Here is a 15,386-nt window from a genome sequence, read left to right as displayed (position 1 = left end):
GGTGCATTGTTGCTGATAAAGACATAGCAGGCAACCACGGACAGGCTTCCTGGATAAAGATCCACTACTGAGGCCACGTGGCCACATTCTGCCTGTCCCCAGAGCCCTACATGGTGACTGTATGCCCTGGGGTGGTCTTGGAGTCCTGTGGGATCTGCTAATGAGTCGAGCAACACAGAGGCAGAAACTCTGCTTCTCTGGACCTCAGTTTTCGTTGGTTGATTGATTTTCTTTTGTTTTTACTATACATTAGGGCTCCTTCCTGATCCATCCTTCTCTGCTCCTGGCTGAGGCTGGCAAGATGGCCAGTAGATGGAGGCAGAAAGGGCAGAGAGAGATTTCATTGGAAAACCTTTTCTGACTCTGGTAAGATAACCACGTATTGTTAGAGTTGTGGGTGGGGAGGTGTTTCCACACAAAACAGAACTGTTTTTACCCGAGAAGTGTTTTGGTTTTCTTCCTGTTTGACAAGAATGCACAGCAAGTATCACGGGTGTTGGTATGAACTCAGCATCCTGAACCCAAATATTTACATTCCAGGTGAATTACTCTTGCTCCCGTGTCTGCTGGGTCTGTTCAGGTACCAGCCTGCACACAGGAAAGAATGCCCTGCCCGGGATCCCAGAAGGCTCGGGGCCCCTGAGGAAGGTCGCGTGAAGCCTCTGACCCTACTTGCTCAGCGAGAGTCCTGAGAAATCAGAGTGATCCCGTGGCCCTTGCTCTGCAAATACGCAGCTGCAGCCGCGGCCGGACCCACCAGGCTGCATTCTGAGAACTGACCGCACAGCAGGACGCAGGTCTCAGGTCACGTGGTGAAGCCCCACCCCACCCCCGCCCACTGCATCCTTCAGGAAGGGCTGCTCCCTGCATCCTAGAGGGCCGGATGCCCAGAGAAATCCAAGCCGCGTCAGTTCTGTAGGGCAGGGCTCTGGGGCTTCAGGGGGAGCAGCAGACCCCTTTGCTGGATCCCCTGCTCTGTCCTTCCCACCCCCGCACCCTGGTATCTCAAATTCAGCAATGGGAGGCATATGCCCATCCGCCCCTCATACATGTCATCAATAGGATTCATGTTTCTATCACTCCTGCAGAAAAACCTGACAGCTCTCAGGACACTTGGGGGCCAGAGATGGAGGAGAGAGGAGAGAGGGACTTACATCTCTCCAACAACAGAAATGACACTGACTCTCCCACCCTGATCCAGGTGAGGCCGGGGAAGCCAGGGCCTGGCTGTTAATTTTGTATCTCTGGCTCCAGACATGGGGCTTGCATACAGTAGGTGCTCAACGCTTGTTCCATTGAGCTATTCCTTTTTTATTTGAAATAAGGGCATGCATTTGGCTTTGAAGAAAAGGCTCTTTTTTTTGCTTTTGAAACTCAAAAAGAGATCTCTAAGGCTATAATAATTTAGGCATCTTCATTTAGCTTGGGGCTTTCAGATAATTTCACATCACAAGGTGTTTGATGTTCACAGTGGGCCCATTTGGGGCAAAGTACTAAAGAACACACCACACACACACACACACACACACACACACACGCACACATCCTAGACAGGCCATATTTTCTCAAGATGTCATCCACATAATATGCTCCATTATTTTATGTACATCTAAGCAAAAATAACGGCTACCAAATAAACTATGATATGCCATCATTTGGAAGATGTCTCCCCATTTCAGAGATGTTAAAATGTGGCCTTGAGTCAAGGATGTAGTTATTCATCTTGACTTAACGTGTGCCATCACATATATACCTGAAATAAATTTAAAAGCTGAGACAGTAAGTACGAACTCTGCAGTTTGGTATAAGTGACACACACCATGGGAATTCAGAGGCGAGAAGTGCCAGCTGGTGCTGAGTCAGACCGAGGAAGGATTTGAAAAGAAGGTGACGTTATTTGGGCCCTGAAGAGTGATGCTCTAGCCGCAAGGAGAGGCCAGGAAGTGACATCATGGAAAATCCTAGAGCAAAGGCATAGGGAGAAGGTCAGGGTGGGATCAGGGTGGGGTCAGGGTGGGGCGGGCATAGGCAGAGGCAGCGGGTGCCGGGGAGCCAGTCAGACTGGCTGCAGCTCAGGTGTGATGGTGAGGATGACCACTCACCTGTGCACGGGGCTCTTCACGCACTATCACATCTCACCCATCACGCCCCACAGGTGAGGCAGTTTCCCCAGGAGCACACGTCGTGTACTCAGGAGGTACTTCCAGGAGAGCCTGATAAAGGGCGGGGACAACCAGATCCGGGGCCAGAAGAAGACCAAGCCCCAGCCTGACCTCACAGGGGCACTGAGCGCACGGCACATCTCAGAGAAAGAGGCTGGGTGCGCCCCTGTCAGCCTGGTCTGTGTGGATTCAAATCCCCAGGCACTGCGGACTCACTAAGACGTGTGGCCAAGTGGCTCCTTAGGCAATCCTCCAAGGAGACCTGCGGACGACAGCTGTTCCAAGCAAACCCACAAGGAAGCCAGGAGGTTCGCAGGTGTGGGGAATGGGGCTGGAGAGCACCTGGGCACGGCTCCAGTGGGGCCGGCCCAACAGGCATCATTCCCCTTGTACGGGTGAAGACGACTGAGGTCTCTAAGGCGACACTACCGGGGGCTAGAAACAGGCGCTCTGACTCTGAATAAAGCACTTATCCTTTCAATGAGCAATGTTTTTTCACTTTAAAAATTTTTTTTGCTACAGCCAACTGTTGAGCAAAGGATTTGATTGCACAGTAAAGAAACTTGAATTAAAATGGGAAAAACAGGACCATCGGTGAGCTGTGGAATTTTTCAACTATCTTTTTTTCCCTTTGTTCTACATTAAAATAGAAAGATATAGATAGATGATAGATAGATACATAGAAGATAAATAGATAGATGGTAGAGTGATAAAATAATACCATAAGGAAAGTATAAGACAAAAAACAAGTTGGAAAAAATATTTACAACTTGTACCACAGAAAATGTGCTATATCACTAATATAAGAGCTGCCAAAAATCAGGGAAGAAAAACACCAACACATCAATATTTTAAATGGGCTGGAGATATGAACAGCAACTCACAGAAAATGAAATGCAAATGGGCTTGAAAAAGATGCTCAAACTCATATTAAGAGAAAGGTAATATTTTAAAAACCACAAAAGATACTATTTCCTAGCTATCGGAATGACAAAAAGTCAAAAGCTTGATGACACATGCAGTTGGAAAAACTGTACAAAATAGGCATTCTCACACACTACTCGTGGGAGTGCAAAATGGAACTACCCAATACGGAGGGCAATTTGACAGGGTCTACCAAAATTTCATGTTGATCCAGTGATAAACAATAAATACTAAAATGCTAGAAATGTATCCCAAAGATACACTGGCAAAATTAGTAAATGATATCTATTCATTGCGGTGTTACTCAGAATAGCAAAATTCAGGAGGAAAAACAATTCTCCATCAATAAACTGTGTTACTTTCATATATGGAGTGCTATGCAGCTGTAAAGGCTAGTAAGGAAGGTCTTGAAAGCCTGCTATAGAGTGCTCTCCAGGATATATCAGTAAGGGAAAAATCAGAGTGCAGACCAGGGTGTATAACATGCTACCTTTTTGTAAGAAAGGAGAATAAACAAATTTTTGGTTACATTTTTCTTTTAAAAATGGGAAAATAAATCAAAACTCAATAAACCATTACCCATAGGGGGAATTAAAAAAAACAGGCGGAAGGGACTGGAATGAATGCCAGACCTCTGTGAAGGCATCTTGCAGGGAGTTATTGAAGGTGGTTCTTAGAACACAGATTCCCATGGGGAATGTGATGGGCAGCCAATTAGCTTAGCGGCAGCAATCACGCTGGAGCCGCCTGGAGCTGACTTGTACCAAGTTGCAAGAGGCAAGTATTAAATGTTCAGGAATGTTGCAAGCTGGTTGTTAAACTACTGGTAACTTTGTACGGGACATGATCAAGGTGAGCCTGTCTGAGGACTGGCTCAGATCCAGGAGCTGGGAGAGGGACCAAACTTTCTACTGGGGTAATTGTCCTCCCCTTCCTGACCAACCAGTTTAGATTTCTGTTATTTGGGGGGCGGGGGGTATTTTGTTTTGTTTTTACAGGTTTTAGAAGAGTAGGTGAGTGAAACTAGCCTTCCAAAAAAAGGTCGTGATTTGCAGTGTTTCCCAATTCCCTTGATGTAAATGCTCCCTGCCCCCAGAAAGAAGAATCTTTCGATCAAGACAAGTGCATGTAGTAATAATTATCCCAGTCCTTCCCCCGCGCCAGCATTTGCTCACACAGCAATACTGGGGAAGGGGAAGGATGGTTGAGCACAGAGTTCACGCCTGAAACATGATTATGGGCCGTCGACGTGAGAGAGAGGGAAGGGAAGTCCTTAGTGGAGTCCTGGCAACATCCAGCTCAGAGCGGGTCCGCTGGGCCCACAAACCAACCCATCGGTCACTCCTGTGTCCCTGGAGGTATAATTGGAATGGATGTCCTTGGTGTTTAAAACAACTCCAACATTCATTTCCAGGCTTTGGAAGGAATTATCATATTAAGAAAGGTAAGCTTCTGAAACTGCTTTCCCCTACCCTCGCCCAGGATAGTGATCAGTGATCACTATCAGGATAGTGATTCAAAATCAGCATTGCAGCCTGGGAGCAGTGGCAGAAATTAGTGCTGCTTTAAAGACTAAAGGATGTGGGGGCGGTTCCTGGAATATCTCCATTCGCCAGTCGAGACCCTGCAAAAATCAGTCGGATCCTGGGAAATGACAGTGGACAACTGCAGGCAGGGAGTAGCCCCAGTTGCAGCTGCTGTGACAGATGTGCTATGTTTGCTGGAGCAGCTTAACCGAGCATTCAACTTATGGATTTCATAAAACTTAAAAAGTCTATGAGACTTCCCTGGCAGTCCAGTGATTAGGACTCCATGCTTCCAATGCAGGGGGTGTGGGTTCGAGCCCTGTTCAGGGAACTAACACCTCACCTGCCGCGGGGCACAGCCAAAAAATATCGGGCTGGCCAAAAAGTTCGTACGGGCTTTGCTATACCATCTTACAGAAAAACCTGAACAAACTTTTGGTCAACCCAATAAATAAGTAAATTTTTTAAACACTAATAATAAAAAGTCTATGTATCAAACGACACTATCAAGAGAGTGAAAAGACGGCCCATAGACTGAGGGGAAATATTTGCAAATCATAATTCTGATAAGGGCCTAGTAACCAGAATACATTAAAAACTCCTGTAACTCAACAACAGAAAAACAAACAATCCAATTTAAAATGGGCAAAGCACTTTCACTGCCAAATATTTCTCGAAAGAGGATATACCAACAAGCACAAGAAAGGAAGCCCAGTATCCCTGGTCATTAGGGAAATGCCACTTCATGCCCCCTAGGGTGGCTATAATTTAAAACAAACGAATAACAAACAAACAAACAGAAAAGAAATATCAATGAGCATGTGAAGAAATTGGAATCCTTGTACATTACCAGTAGAAATGTAAACTGGTACAGCTGCTATGGAAAATAGTCTAGCAGTTCCTCAAAAGTTTTACACAGCATTATCATATAGCCATCAAACCTACTTCTGTTTTATTTGTAAAGACTTTAAAATTTTATACTGCAAGTGTTTTCTGGTGGTTCAGTATCTTCACTTTGTATACCAAAAAGATTCCTTTTGGGTTTTGATTGAAATTACATCAGTGATGGATCCATCCAGGGAGAGTGGAGATTATACAGCCTCAAGTTTCTTGCCCACAACTCTCTCGAGTCCCAGTGGACACAGGATGCGTGTGTTCTTCGGTAAAGTTTACTATTTTGTTCACAACTTAATTTCCTAACATTCCTCTTAGGCACTTTATAGTTTGGGCTGCAGTAGTGCTGGGCATCTTTCCCTGTCGTGGTCTCACACTGGCACAGCTGATGTGAGGGAGGGGCTGCTAGTGGCTGAGTGTTTATCTCACGCCCAGCCCGTACCTGGATGTGACTTAAGAACCGTGGCAGTCACTCAGCAGAAACTTGCGTCGTATACTCCCTGCAAGTTTTCTGGAGCCAAAGAACAGATGAGAAAACAGATTCTTGCAACATACTCACAAGTTTAACGAGTAAAAGCCGACTGTAGAAAACACAGAAGCCCTAATGAGGGGCTCGTGCAACCAGCTCCAAACATCAACAAGGAAGGGCAGGCGTGGGAGCCTCCTGCTGGGGCCACGCGCACACCCTGGGGTGGGGGGGTATAAAAGCGGATATCCCCAGCACCTCACACACATTCACACCCTCCTCCAGCCCCCCTGCCCCACCATGGCCGCATCCACCCTGTCCGTGTGCTCCAGCGCCCAGAGCTACGGCAGCGGCTCTGCCTGCCCGGTTCCTGCACCGGCTCCTGCTGGCAGGTGGTTGACTGCCCAGAGACCTGCTGCGATCCCCCCTGCTGCGCGCCCAGCGGCTGCGCCCCGGCCCCTTGCCTGACCCTCGTCTGCGCCCCAGTGAGCTGCGTGTCCAGCCCCTGCTGCCAACCAGCCTGCACCAGCCCCTGCACGGCCTCGCGCTGCCAGCAGTCTAGCTGCCAGACCCCCTGCTGCACCTGCTCCCCCTGTCAGCAGGCCTGCTGTGTGCCCGTCTGCTGTAAGCCTGCTTGCTGCACACCTGTCTGCTGCAAGCCTGTGTGCTGTGAGCCCGTGTGCTGTGAGGCCGCCCCCTGCTCAGCCCCTCATTCTGCCAGCCCACCCCCTGCCCCTCGTCATGCCGCAGACCCTCCTCCGTGTCCCTGCTCTGCCGCCCCACCTGCTGCCCCGCCTGCTGCGTCCCCGCTTTGGGCGTGTCCTGTTGCTGACTGGCTGGATCGTCTGCCCGCCACAAGCTGCTGTCTCTCGGGAGCCCCTGCCCCTCTGCTGGCACCAGGACCTCCCCTCTCCCCGTTGCTTGACACTCAGTGGCTGGCCAGAGGGATTTCAACCTGCCGTCCATCCCACAGACCCCTCGATCAGGGTGGACTGCGGGCCCTGGGCGCCTCCTCTGCAGGTTGGCAGCTTGAATCCCATGTGACGAAGGTCAGCTGCTATCATCGATAAAACACTGTGTCCTCCTCAAAGACATAGTCTCGAATCTGAGTTCAAAGCGGCTGAGAGACCACAGGATCTGAAAGCGGGTGTCATCTGCATGCTCTGTGTCCCTTCCTACCCCAGGGCCCACCCTCCCCAAAGCCAGCAAGGGAGACGGGCCTGGGGGCAGAAGTCTCGGACCCTGAGTGGGCCCTGGGCTCCTCCCATGCCCACCCCTCTGCCTGTGCAGGTTAAATGTACGTGGGGAGGAGCAGAAACCCTGTTGGGTCGGGATCTGAGAGTCCAGGACTAGCACCGTTGGAGGGAGGTGCCCACCCAAAGGAGGCCTGCCTGCATGCTGGTCTGCATACAAGTTCCTGTGGGCCTCGAGGGCGGTGCAGGGTCGGTTCAGACATCACTCATTCTACTCAAGATTTCAAGGACTGAGTGAGAAGGCACAGAGCAAAAAAGACACCTTGTGAACAAACCCTCAAGACAGCGGGGGAGGATGAGCCTGCAGTCTCAGTGGACCACTAGCTCTAGAGTCAAATGGGCAGCAGTCAGACTGATGATGTCAGCATCCGGCACCCTACTTATCCCCCAGTCACGAGCAGGTTGATGAGGTCCGTAGGAGCAGAACAGTGGAGGCCAGGCAGGAGGGACCAGGAATTGAAGGCACCCCCCAGGGGGCTCCACCCCCACCCCAGCTCAGCTCCATCCAGGGAAGAGGGGACATAGCAAAACCCAAAGAGGATCTTTAAACAGGAAATGGCCAGATTGCAAACCTGCCTCAGCTCTTAAATCTCTTGCCCCAGTTTATTCAAGAGCTGTACCCTTTACCTGTTCATTCAAGTTTTAAGAAAATATAACCATCTCCTTACAGACAATGGACAAAGGCCTTGATGGACTCTGCATAGCACAAAGAGTTAAAAGACACAGAGAAGCTTCCACTTCACCCAACCCAAGAAAAGTGAAGTGTACAGGGATGTTGACACACGTGGAAACCAGAACCTACAACCCACAGGGACACTAAATCGTCCATCAGAAGGATGAGCAGGGCGTCTTCGGGGTTCCTGATGGGATAGCAGTGTCGCCGTGGACAACACGAGCAGGCACACGTGGCCGCATGTGCACCAAGTGACACCAAGCAGAAAACAGGCTGACTGCTGGCGCTGTGGGTGTCTCCGCTGGTCAGGCCACAGCGCAGACCCAGAAGGAGAGAATCGGTTAGAGACATCCAGGTCTCTACTTTGGAGAGCTTGTTTAGAACATGTTTGTAACAAAACGACAATTCTAAATCCTCTGAGAGCCTCCAGATCTCAGGCGAGCTCCTCTGTCACTGTGACACATCTATCATCCACGTGACTATGACACGGACAGTCACCACCCTCAAAGGCATCCCATGAAACAAGAGCAAACCCACGAAGCCTTTCTCCCCTGCCTGGTGGACAGTGCAGGTTACACCCTGGGGGTGTCCGGGAGGGTGTCAGAAAGGCCAGGAGGTGACATAAAATGGCCTGGCTTGGATACAGGTGAAAATAAACAGGCCTGGCAGGGAGGTTTGGTTTGAAAGCAAGGATGGTGAGAAAGTGCTGGAGTAGTGGGTGCTCTAAGAATTCCTTCTGCACTTCACACCCTCATGACCATGTGACATCACAGTGATGGAAGTTTCTAGATATGTGCCTTCCAACAGGAAGGATGCCCTGATGACACTCCTTGGACTATTTCTTGGTTCCCAAAGGGCTCCCTGCTGGCACCCTACTGTGGCAACAGCTTCCTTCTCTTCGGGATGGTATCTTCTCTGGGCATCCCCTCAACACCCTCTCCAGGATGGCTCCAGTGCCCTTGCTCCTGAGGGGCCGGCGTTCACACCACAGAGGCTAAGCCGGCACTTTCTGGGCTATCCCACATGCAGGCCTGCACCTTCCTCCCATAATCGCCGTGATTCCGGACACGAGTGGGGCCTCTGTGCACAGTGAGCTCGTCAAGTGTCAAGTGAGGTGGGATTCTCAAATTGGACTCTTCTGGTTCCTCGGGAGCTAAGAGGTCAGATGCCACAGGACAAGGGGAACGGCGGCGCGGCCACGCGGGTGCACGAAGGAGGGGCCGGACTCGTTTTGCAGATTTGAGCTGCCCCTCTGGTGGGTTGAATTGTGTCCCCCCGCAAAGATATGTTGAAGTCCTAACCCCCAATACCTCTGAATGTGACCTTAGTTGGAAATGATGTCCTTACAGATGTGATCGTGTTAAAATGAGGCCAGTGGCGTGCGCCCTAATCCAAAGACATATGGCGGTGTCTTTATCAAAAAAATAAAAGGAAACTCTGGACACAGAGGCAAGAGCAGAGGGAAGATGTTGTGAAGGTGAAGGTAGAGATCGGGGTGATGCCCGTTCGAACCGAGGAGCCCCAGAGATGCCAGCAAACAAACGCCAGGAGCCGCAAGAGGGGATGGATTCTCCCTCGACGCCCTGGGAAGGGACCAGCCCTGCCCACACCCTGATCTCCAATTCTAGCCTCCACACCGGGAGACCATACATGTGTGCTGTTTAAGACAGTACCCTGGCAGCGGCCAGGCAGCCCAGCTTTGCAAAGGCTCCCCCTGCACCACAGCCCGCAGGCACCCGGCACGCGCTGGCCCTGCAGCCATGATGCCCAAGAGGAAGGTCAGCTCTCCTGAGGCAGTGGTGAAGCAGGAGCCCGAGAGGAGATCAGCGAGGTCGTCAGCTAAAACGCCTCCTGCAAAAGTGGAAACGAAGTCAAAAAAGGTGGCAGGGGGCTTCCCTGGTGGCGCAGTGGTTGAGAGTCCGCCTGCCGATGCAGGGGACGCGGGTTCGTGCCCCGGTCCGGGAGGATCCCGCATGCCGCGGAGCGGCTGGGCCCGTGAGCCGTGGCCGCTGAGCCTGTGCGTCCGGAGCCTGTGCTCCGCAGCGGGAGGGGCCGCAGCAGTGAGGGGCCCGCGTACCGCAAAACAAAACAAAACAAAACAAAAACCAATTGAAGCTAAATGAAGTAAACAGTGTCAAATTTTTATTGTCTTCATAATAAGACAAAGTATGAAGCTGAGAACTGGCCCTTCCTCTTCTTACCTCTTCCCAGTTCAAAATGCCTGCATCCCTTAGGAGCCAGCATTCTCTTAGATCTGCAGTTGGGCTCAACACATTCAAGCCTCAGGACAATCTTCTTTGTAGTTTTAGCCTTTTTCCGGAAAATTGGCTTAGTCTGCCCACCATAGCCACTCTGCTTCCCGTCAGGACGCCGCTGTCCCTGGGCATACAGAGAATCCTTGCCCTTGTACTGTGTCTCTTTGTGGGGCTGGTGCTTGCCACTCTTACAGAAAGTCCGGTGGGTTTTAGGAATGCTCACCATGTCTGAGAGAGCACTGTCGGCGCGGAAGGAAGGTAAATGTCGTTTTTTAAGAGGTGAAATCACTTGCTGTTTATTTTTTGGTACAATGAGAAAATAGTGGGATATTGAATATGGGTGGCTTTGATTGTCTTGGGTGTCAGCTTAACATTCCACAGATGGAGGGTGGCTTTTATATCCTATAATACAAAGCATACGTGGCAGTTTGGAGTCAGTTGCGCATTTAATGTCTTAAACACTTTAAATTACTTCTCTTCCCACGTTGTTTTTGGTAGAATTGTTTCCTAAAGCAAACCACTCACCCCTTGATCTTGGCTCTCCTGGGCAGTTTTGTGCACTCTGTAACATCTTTGGTCGTGGCAGTCCAGTTCTTCTAGTAACTGTTAATGTGCTGTGAATGACTGACAATTTGAGTATGTAGTGTATGTGATATTAAATTGTGAATTAGTGGGACTTACGATGTAACAGCATATCAATATTTGAAGATATTGGTACTTGATATCTGTCAAGGAAAACTGCCTCCAAATTTTGAGCTGGAAAGTCACTGGAATAACTGTTCAGAAAAGAATGACAACTACATGATTTTTTAGATTTTTGGTACATACGTTAAGAATTGTCTACAAATTGAAATGTCTGTGTACTGATCCTCAAAACAACCAGCAAAATTTAAATTATGAAAGAAAAAAAAATAAAAAAAGACAGTACCCAGTCTGTGTACTTTGCAGCCCTGGACGTTACCCCAGCCCCTCCCCAACTCCAGCCCCCTAGAGAGGGTGGAGAAGCCAGGAGGGGGTCTGTGCGTCAGGGGTCCAGGCCCGTGCCTGCCGGGGTCAAGAGCCATCCCTGGAGAAAGTTGTGCCATGTCCCCTCACCCTCCTGAGGAGGAGGGACTCGGGCAGTTATGTCCTCTGCAGGCAAAGCAGGGGCTCCCAGGGGTCACCAGGAGTGTGACAGAGTCCCCTGAAGGGAGGCCCACCAGTGCCCAGTGCCAAGGTGCCCAGAATCCATGCTGGATGCTCAGGGGCAGGGTGGTCTGAGAGTCCCCACACATGGGAGACAGGACAGGGCCGACTCAGGCCAGGGGAGAGAGCCTGGAGTGGGACAGACCTGGGCAGAGATATCATCAGCTACAGCGAGTGCCAGAGAAGGGCAAGGACCCGCTGGAGGGGCTTCCTCCCCCGGCTGGGGGCTGAGGGTCCTATCGCCCAGCAGGAAGGGCCCCCGAGGAAGAATGGGCTCCAAGACCGCACAGCAGGGCGAGGGGAGCTGGCTCCGCAGCCCCGAGTGGCTCCCCTCCTTCCCTTCGTCCCCCGACCTCTGCGCACGGCACTGATGGTCACGGTGCAGCTGGCAGGACCGTGGAGGGAGGGTGGAGGTCCGAGGCTGTGCCGTCAAGAAGCTGGACTGTCCTGCGGCTGCCCTAACAAGTGCCAGGGACACGTGGCTGAGACAACACAAAGTGTCACCTCACAGCTGTGGAGGCCAAATCGGGAGTGAGTCTCATGGGCCACAGTCACGATGTGGGCTGCCCGCTTCTCACTGCAGGCTCTGGGCAGAGTCTGATCCTAGTGTCTTTCAGCCGGAGGCACCGCATCCTCAGCTCGTGGCCTAGCGTCTGGCTTCCCTCTTCCCGTGGCCTCCCCTTCTGTGGCCGAGTCTCCCCGGCCCCTCTCCCAAGTCCCGCCCGGATGACTCAGGACCATCCCCCATCACAAGACCCTTAATTTACTCCCGTCGGCAAAATCGCTTTGCCGGGTGAGGGGACACATCACAGTCCTGGTGCCGGGCCATGGGCATCTCTGGGGGACCGTGGAAGGTCCCTACGAGGCTCTTTCCCACCCATCAGGAGGCAGAGGAGCCCTGCTTGCCAGTGGAGCATCTCGTTTCCATTTAGACTCGGGATGGGGGGATGCGGGGCACCACGTATCAGCTGCTGAGCAGAAGACCTTTTCACCTAAAAGGGGTCAATTCAGGAAGTTAGTGACTTGCCCTCAATCCACGCAGAGCAGGGTGAGGACAGATCTCGTAAGTTCAGGGGACAGAGTGGGGTCCCTCGGGCTGAGCGCTGGGAGCTTGCCCCTCGGCCGAGAGGCCGCCTTCCCATGCTCGGGCACCCAGGGCAGGACAGGAGAGCTGGAAGTACCCAGAGGCCTGGCAGGAGGGGGCCACACACACAATGGGCTTGCAGCTCACAGGCACACACACAGCAGGCTTGTGGCTCAAAGGCACACGGCAAGAAGGCTGGCAGAAGCTGGGCACACAGGAGGCCAGCTGGCAGCCCTCAGAACAGCTGGCGTGGCACACGGTGGCGTGGGGCTGGGTGCGGCCAGAGCAGAGGACAGGGCTGGTCCGGAGGCTCCTTCCCAGGGGCAGCCTTCATACCCGGCTGTGGCGTCCTGGCCATGTGGCACCCGGGTGTCTTCCTCGTGGCGGCCTGCTGTCTTCCTCCTCGTCCCCCACTCGGGTCTCTTCCTGGGGTTTCCAGTGGCAGTGACTCAGTTCAGGAAGCTCCTTCTCAGCCGGAGGCTGAGGGTGACCCAGCGGCCCTGTGATTTCTGGAATCGGAGCCTGGGTTGGATGGAGAAGGGCCGTCAGGTGGGGACAGGGGCCCCACTTCACGATTTTCAAGGCCCTCCCCAGGTTAAACACCCTGTCCTTTGTCCACAGAAGCAGAGTCACACTCACCGCACCAGCATCCCCCATTGCGATTTGGAAGCACAGTGATCCAGAAGGTTCTTCCTCAGGGTCGGGCGCCTCACTGGGGGCTGTGGCCACGTTATGGCCATAATCGTAATGGTGGGGTTCCAGCTTTGTGCCAGAGCTGAGCTAAGCATTTTACGTGGACTCTCTCATAACTGATCAATTATCAATCCTGCCACCATTCAAGGGCAGGATCTGCACAGATGTTCAATCAGGGAGATCTGGAAGGATCCCAGGATGTGTGCGCGTTCTCACCACTGCAAACGGAGAAGCAGGCATCGAGGCTGCCCAGCCTCACTCTGGAATCCATGGTCTTTCCATTGTGCCTAACGGTGCTGGGACCTTAGGGGTGGTCTGAGATCCTTGGATCTGTAAACTGGAATATTTTAAAATCAGATTTGGGGATTTTGTCCCATATTTCTTCAAAATATTCTTAGGCTTCAATGTCATTCTCTGCTCCTTCTTGGGTTGAAATTCCTTGCGTGTTAGCCCTTCTGATATGGTCTCATAGGCCTTCATTTTTCTTGACTCTGCCTCTCCCTCAGACTGGATTCTTTCTACTGATGTGTCTTCAACTCACCGAATCTTTCATCTTCCATCCATGATCTGAGTCAGTCCCTCTGCACCCGTTCCCTAGCACCCCATGCTGCTCCTGGAACACGCCGGTTTCTGCAGCAGGCTCCTCACAGCCCCTTGACTGCCTCTGCCCGGAGCACCGCCCCTGACCCTTCACTGCACCCAGTGCCAGCTCAGCATCACCGCCTCCCCGAGGCCCCCAGACCACCCACCAGCACCCACTTCTCTCTGTCTGCTGAAGCTGCTTTCTTTTCCAGGCCTCAGCACCCCCCGGAATGATTCCATGCATTCATCTTCCATTTATTCATTGCTCTGGAAGGCTCGTGAGGCCGGACGTCTCTGTTGCCTGCCCAGAGCATAATCTGTTGCATGAACAAATCAGTTCTTGTACGATTACATAAGGCAGAGCTGGCAAACTTTCTGTAAAGGGCAGAGGCTTTGCAGCCACACGGTCTCACTCACAACGACTCAGCTTTGTCGGGGAAAAGCAGCCTTAGACACACTAAACGCACGGACGTGTCTGTGCCCCAGAGAACTTCATTCACACACAAGCAGCCGGACAGACTTGTCTCCCAGACGGCAGTTTGCAGACTCCTGCTTCAATGTTTTCCTGTGCGAAATAAAAACTCAAAATACATGACGGCCTCAAAGTCTTCATTGACGGCATGAGATAAAAAGGAGTAAAAGGGTACAGCACTCTGAGTGGATCCTGGGGTGCTCTGTGCACAGCGATGGCCTGGAGAAACACCACGAACCCCACGGGAGGGCAAACCAGAACATCCTGTTTGCAGAAGGAGGAACTGGCCTCAAAGCCAAACTAGTTTATGGTGGAGAACAGCACAGGAAAGCGCGTTCCAGGCTAATAAGATGCTGGGGAAGCATGATGACAGCAGCCACGAGGACGTCAACAGCTGTGCTTCTGTGTCGCTGGGACGCCCACGGCCCAGGTATAAAGGCCCCCGGGGCGGCAGCCTGCAGACATCACCACCCACCTCCCGACACCAGCCCAGCCCCACGCCACCGTGTGCCACACCAGCTGCCCCTCGGGCTGCCAGGCTGCCTGCCACGTGCCCAGCTCCTGCCAGCCGTCCTGCTGCACGTCCAGCCCCTGCCAGGTGACTGGTATGCCCGTGAGATGCAAGCCAGTTGTATACGTGCCCGTGAGCCGCAAGCCTGCCGTGTGTGTACCTGTGAGCTACAAGCCTGTGTGCGTGGCCTCCTCCTGCCATTCCTCTGTGTGCCGCCAGCCCTCCCGCCCCACCCTGGTCTGCAGACCCGCCCCCGTAGCATCCCTTCCAGCCTCTGATCACGAGGCTCCTCCCAGCTGCTCCCAGTGCAGACAGGGTCACACCTGTACCCCTCCCGGCACGAGTCCTCGGTGGGCTTCCAGGTTCTGCACGTGGCAGACGACAAGCACGCTCAGCCAACCCTCTGAACTCGGGCGAGGAGGTGGCAGGATGATCTGGACCCTTCCGTGAGCTGGCGCATCCCCCCTGGGAAGCCCTGGTCCCAGGGTGCTCCTCTGTCTCCATCAGGAAACCACATCCCATGTGAGCCAAATAAATCATGCTTTCTCAATGCAGCCTGTCCCCCTGTTTTAGCTTCACATATTTTTGAAGTTTCCTTCCTGAAATTATATACAAATCACAAGCACGGAAGACCCTCCTCAAAGAGCTCTCTTCCCGATGGCTCAGCTGAAGGTGGAGGGTCCTTTGTGGGTGGAGGGTGGGTGAA

At 52.3% G+C, this 15,386-nt stretch overlaps 1 protein-coding gene across 1 annotated transcript; it reads left to right on the top strand.

Annotated features, from left to right (window-relative positions):
• The first annotated feature begins 6,272 nt into the window (after nt 1–6,272).
• LOC103086999 (keratin-associated protein 10-3-like) lies at nt 6,273–15,087 on the top strand. The gene is given in 8 exon segments (XM_082930959.1): nt 6,273–6,318; nt 6,321–6,673; nt 6,676–6,787; nt 8,928–9,007; nt 9,527–9,676; nt 10,348–10,411; nt 14,658–14,842; nt 14,977–15,087. Coding segments are annotated over 8 exon segments (1,101 nt in total).
• Nucleotides 15,088–15,386: the final 299 nt, after the last annotated feature.

Source organism: Lipotes vexillifer, unplaced genomic scaffold (genome assembly GCF_000442215.2).
Source record: "Lipotes vexillifer unplaced genomic scaffold, Lipotes_vexillifer_v1.1 scaffold478, whole genome shotgun sequence".
NCBI lineage: Eukaryota > Metazoa > Chordata > Mammalia > Artiodactyla > Lipotidae > Lipotes > Lipotes vexillifer.
This window is presented reverse-complemented; position numbering and strand designations above follow the sequence as displayed.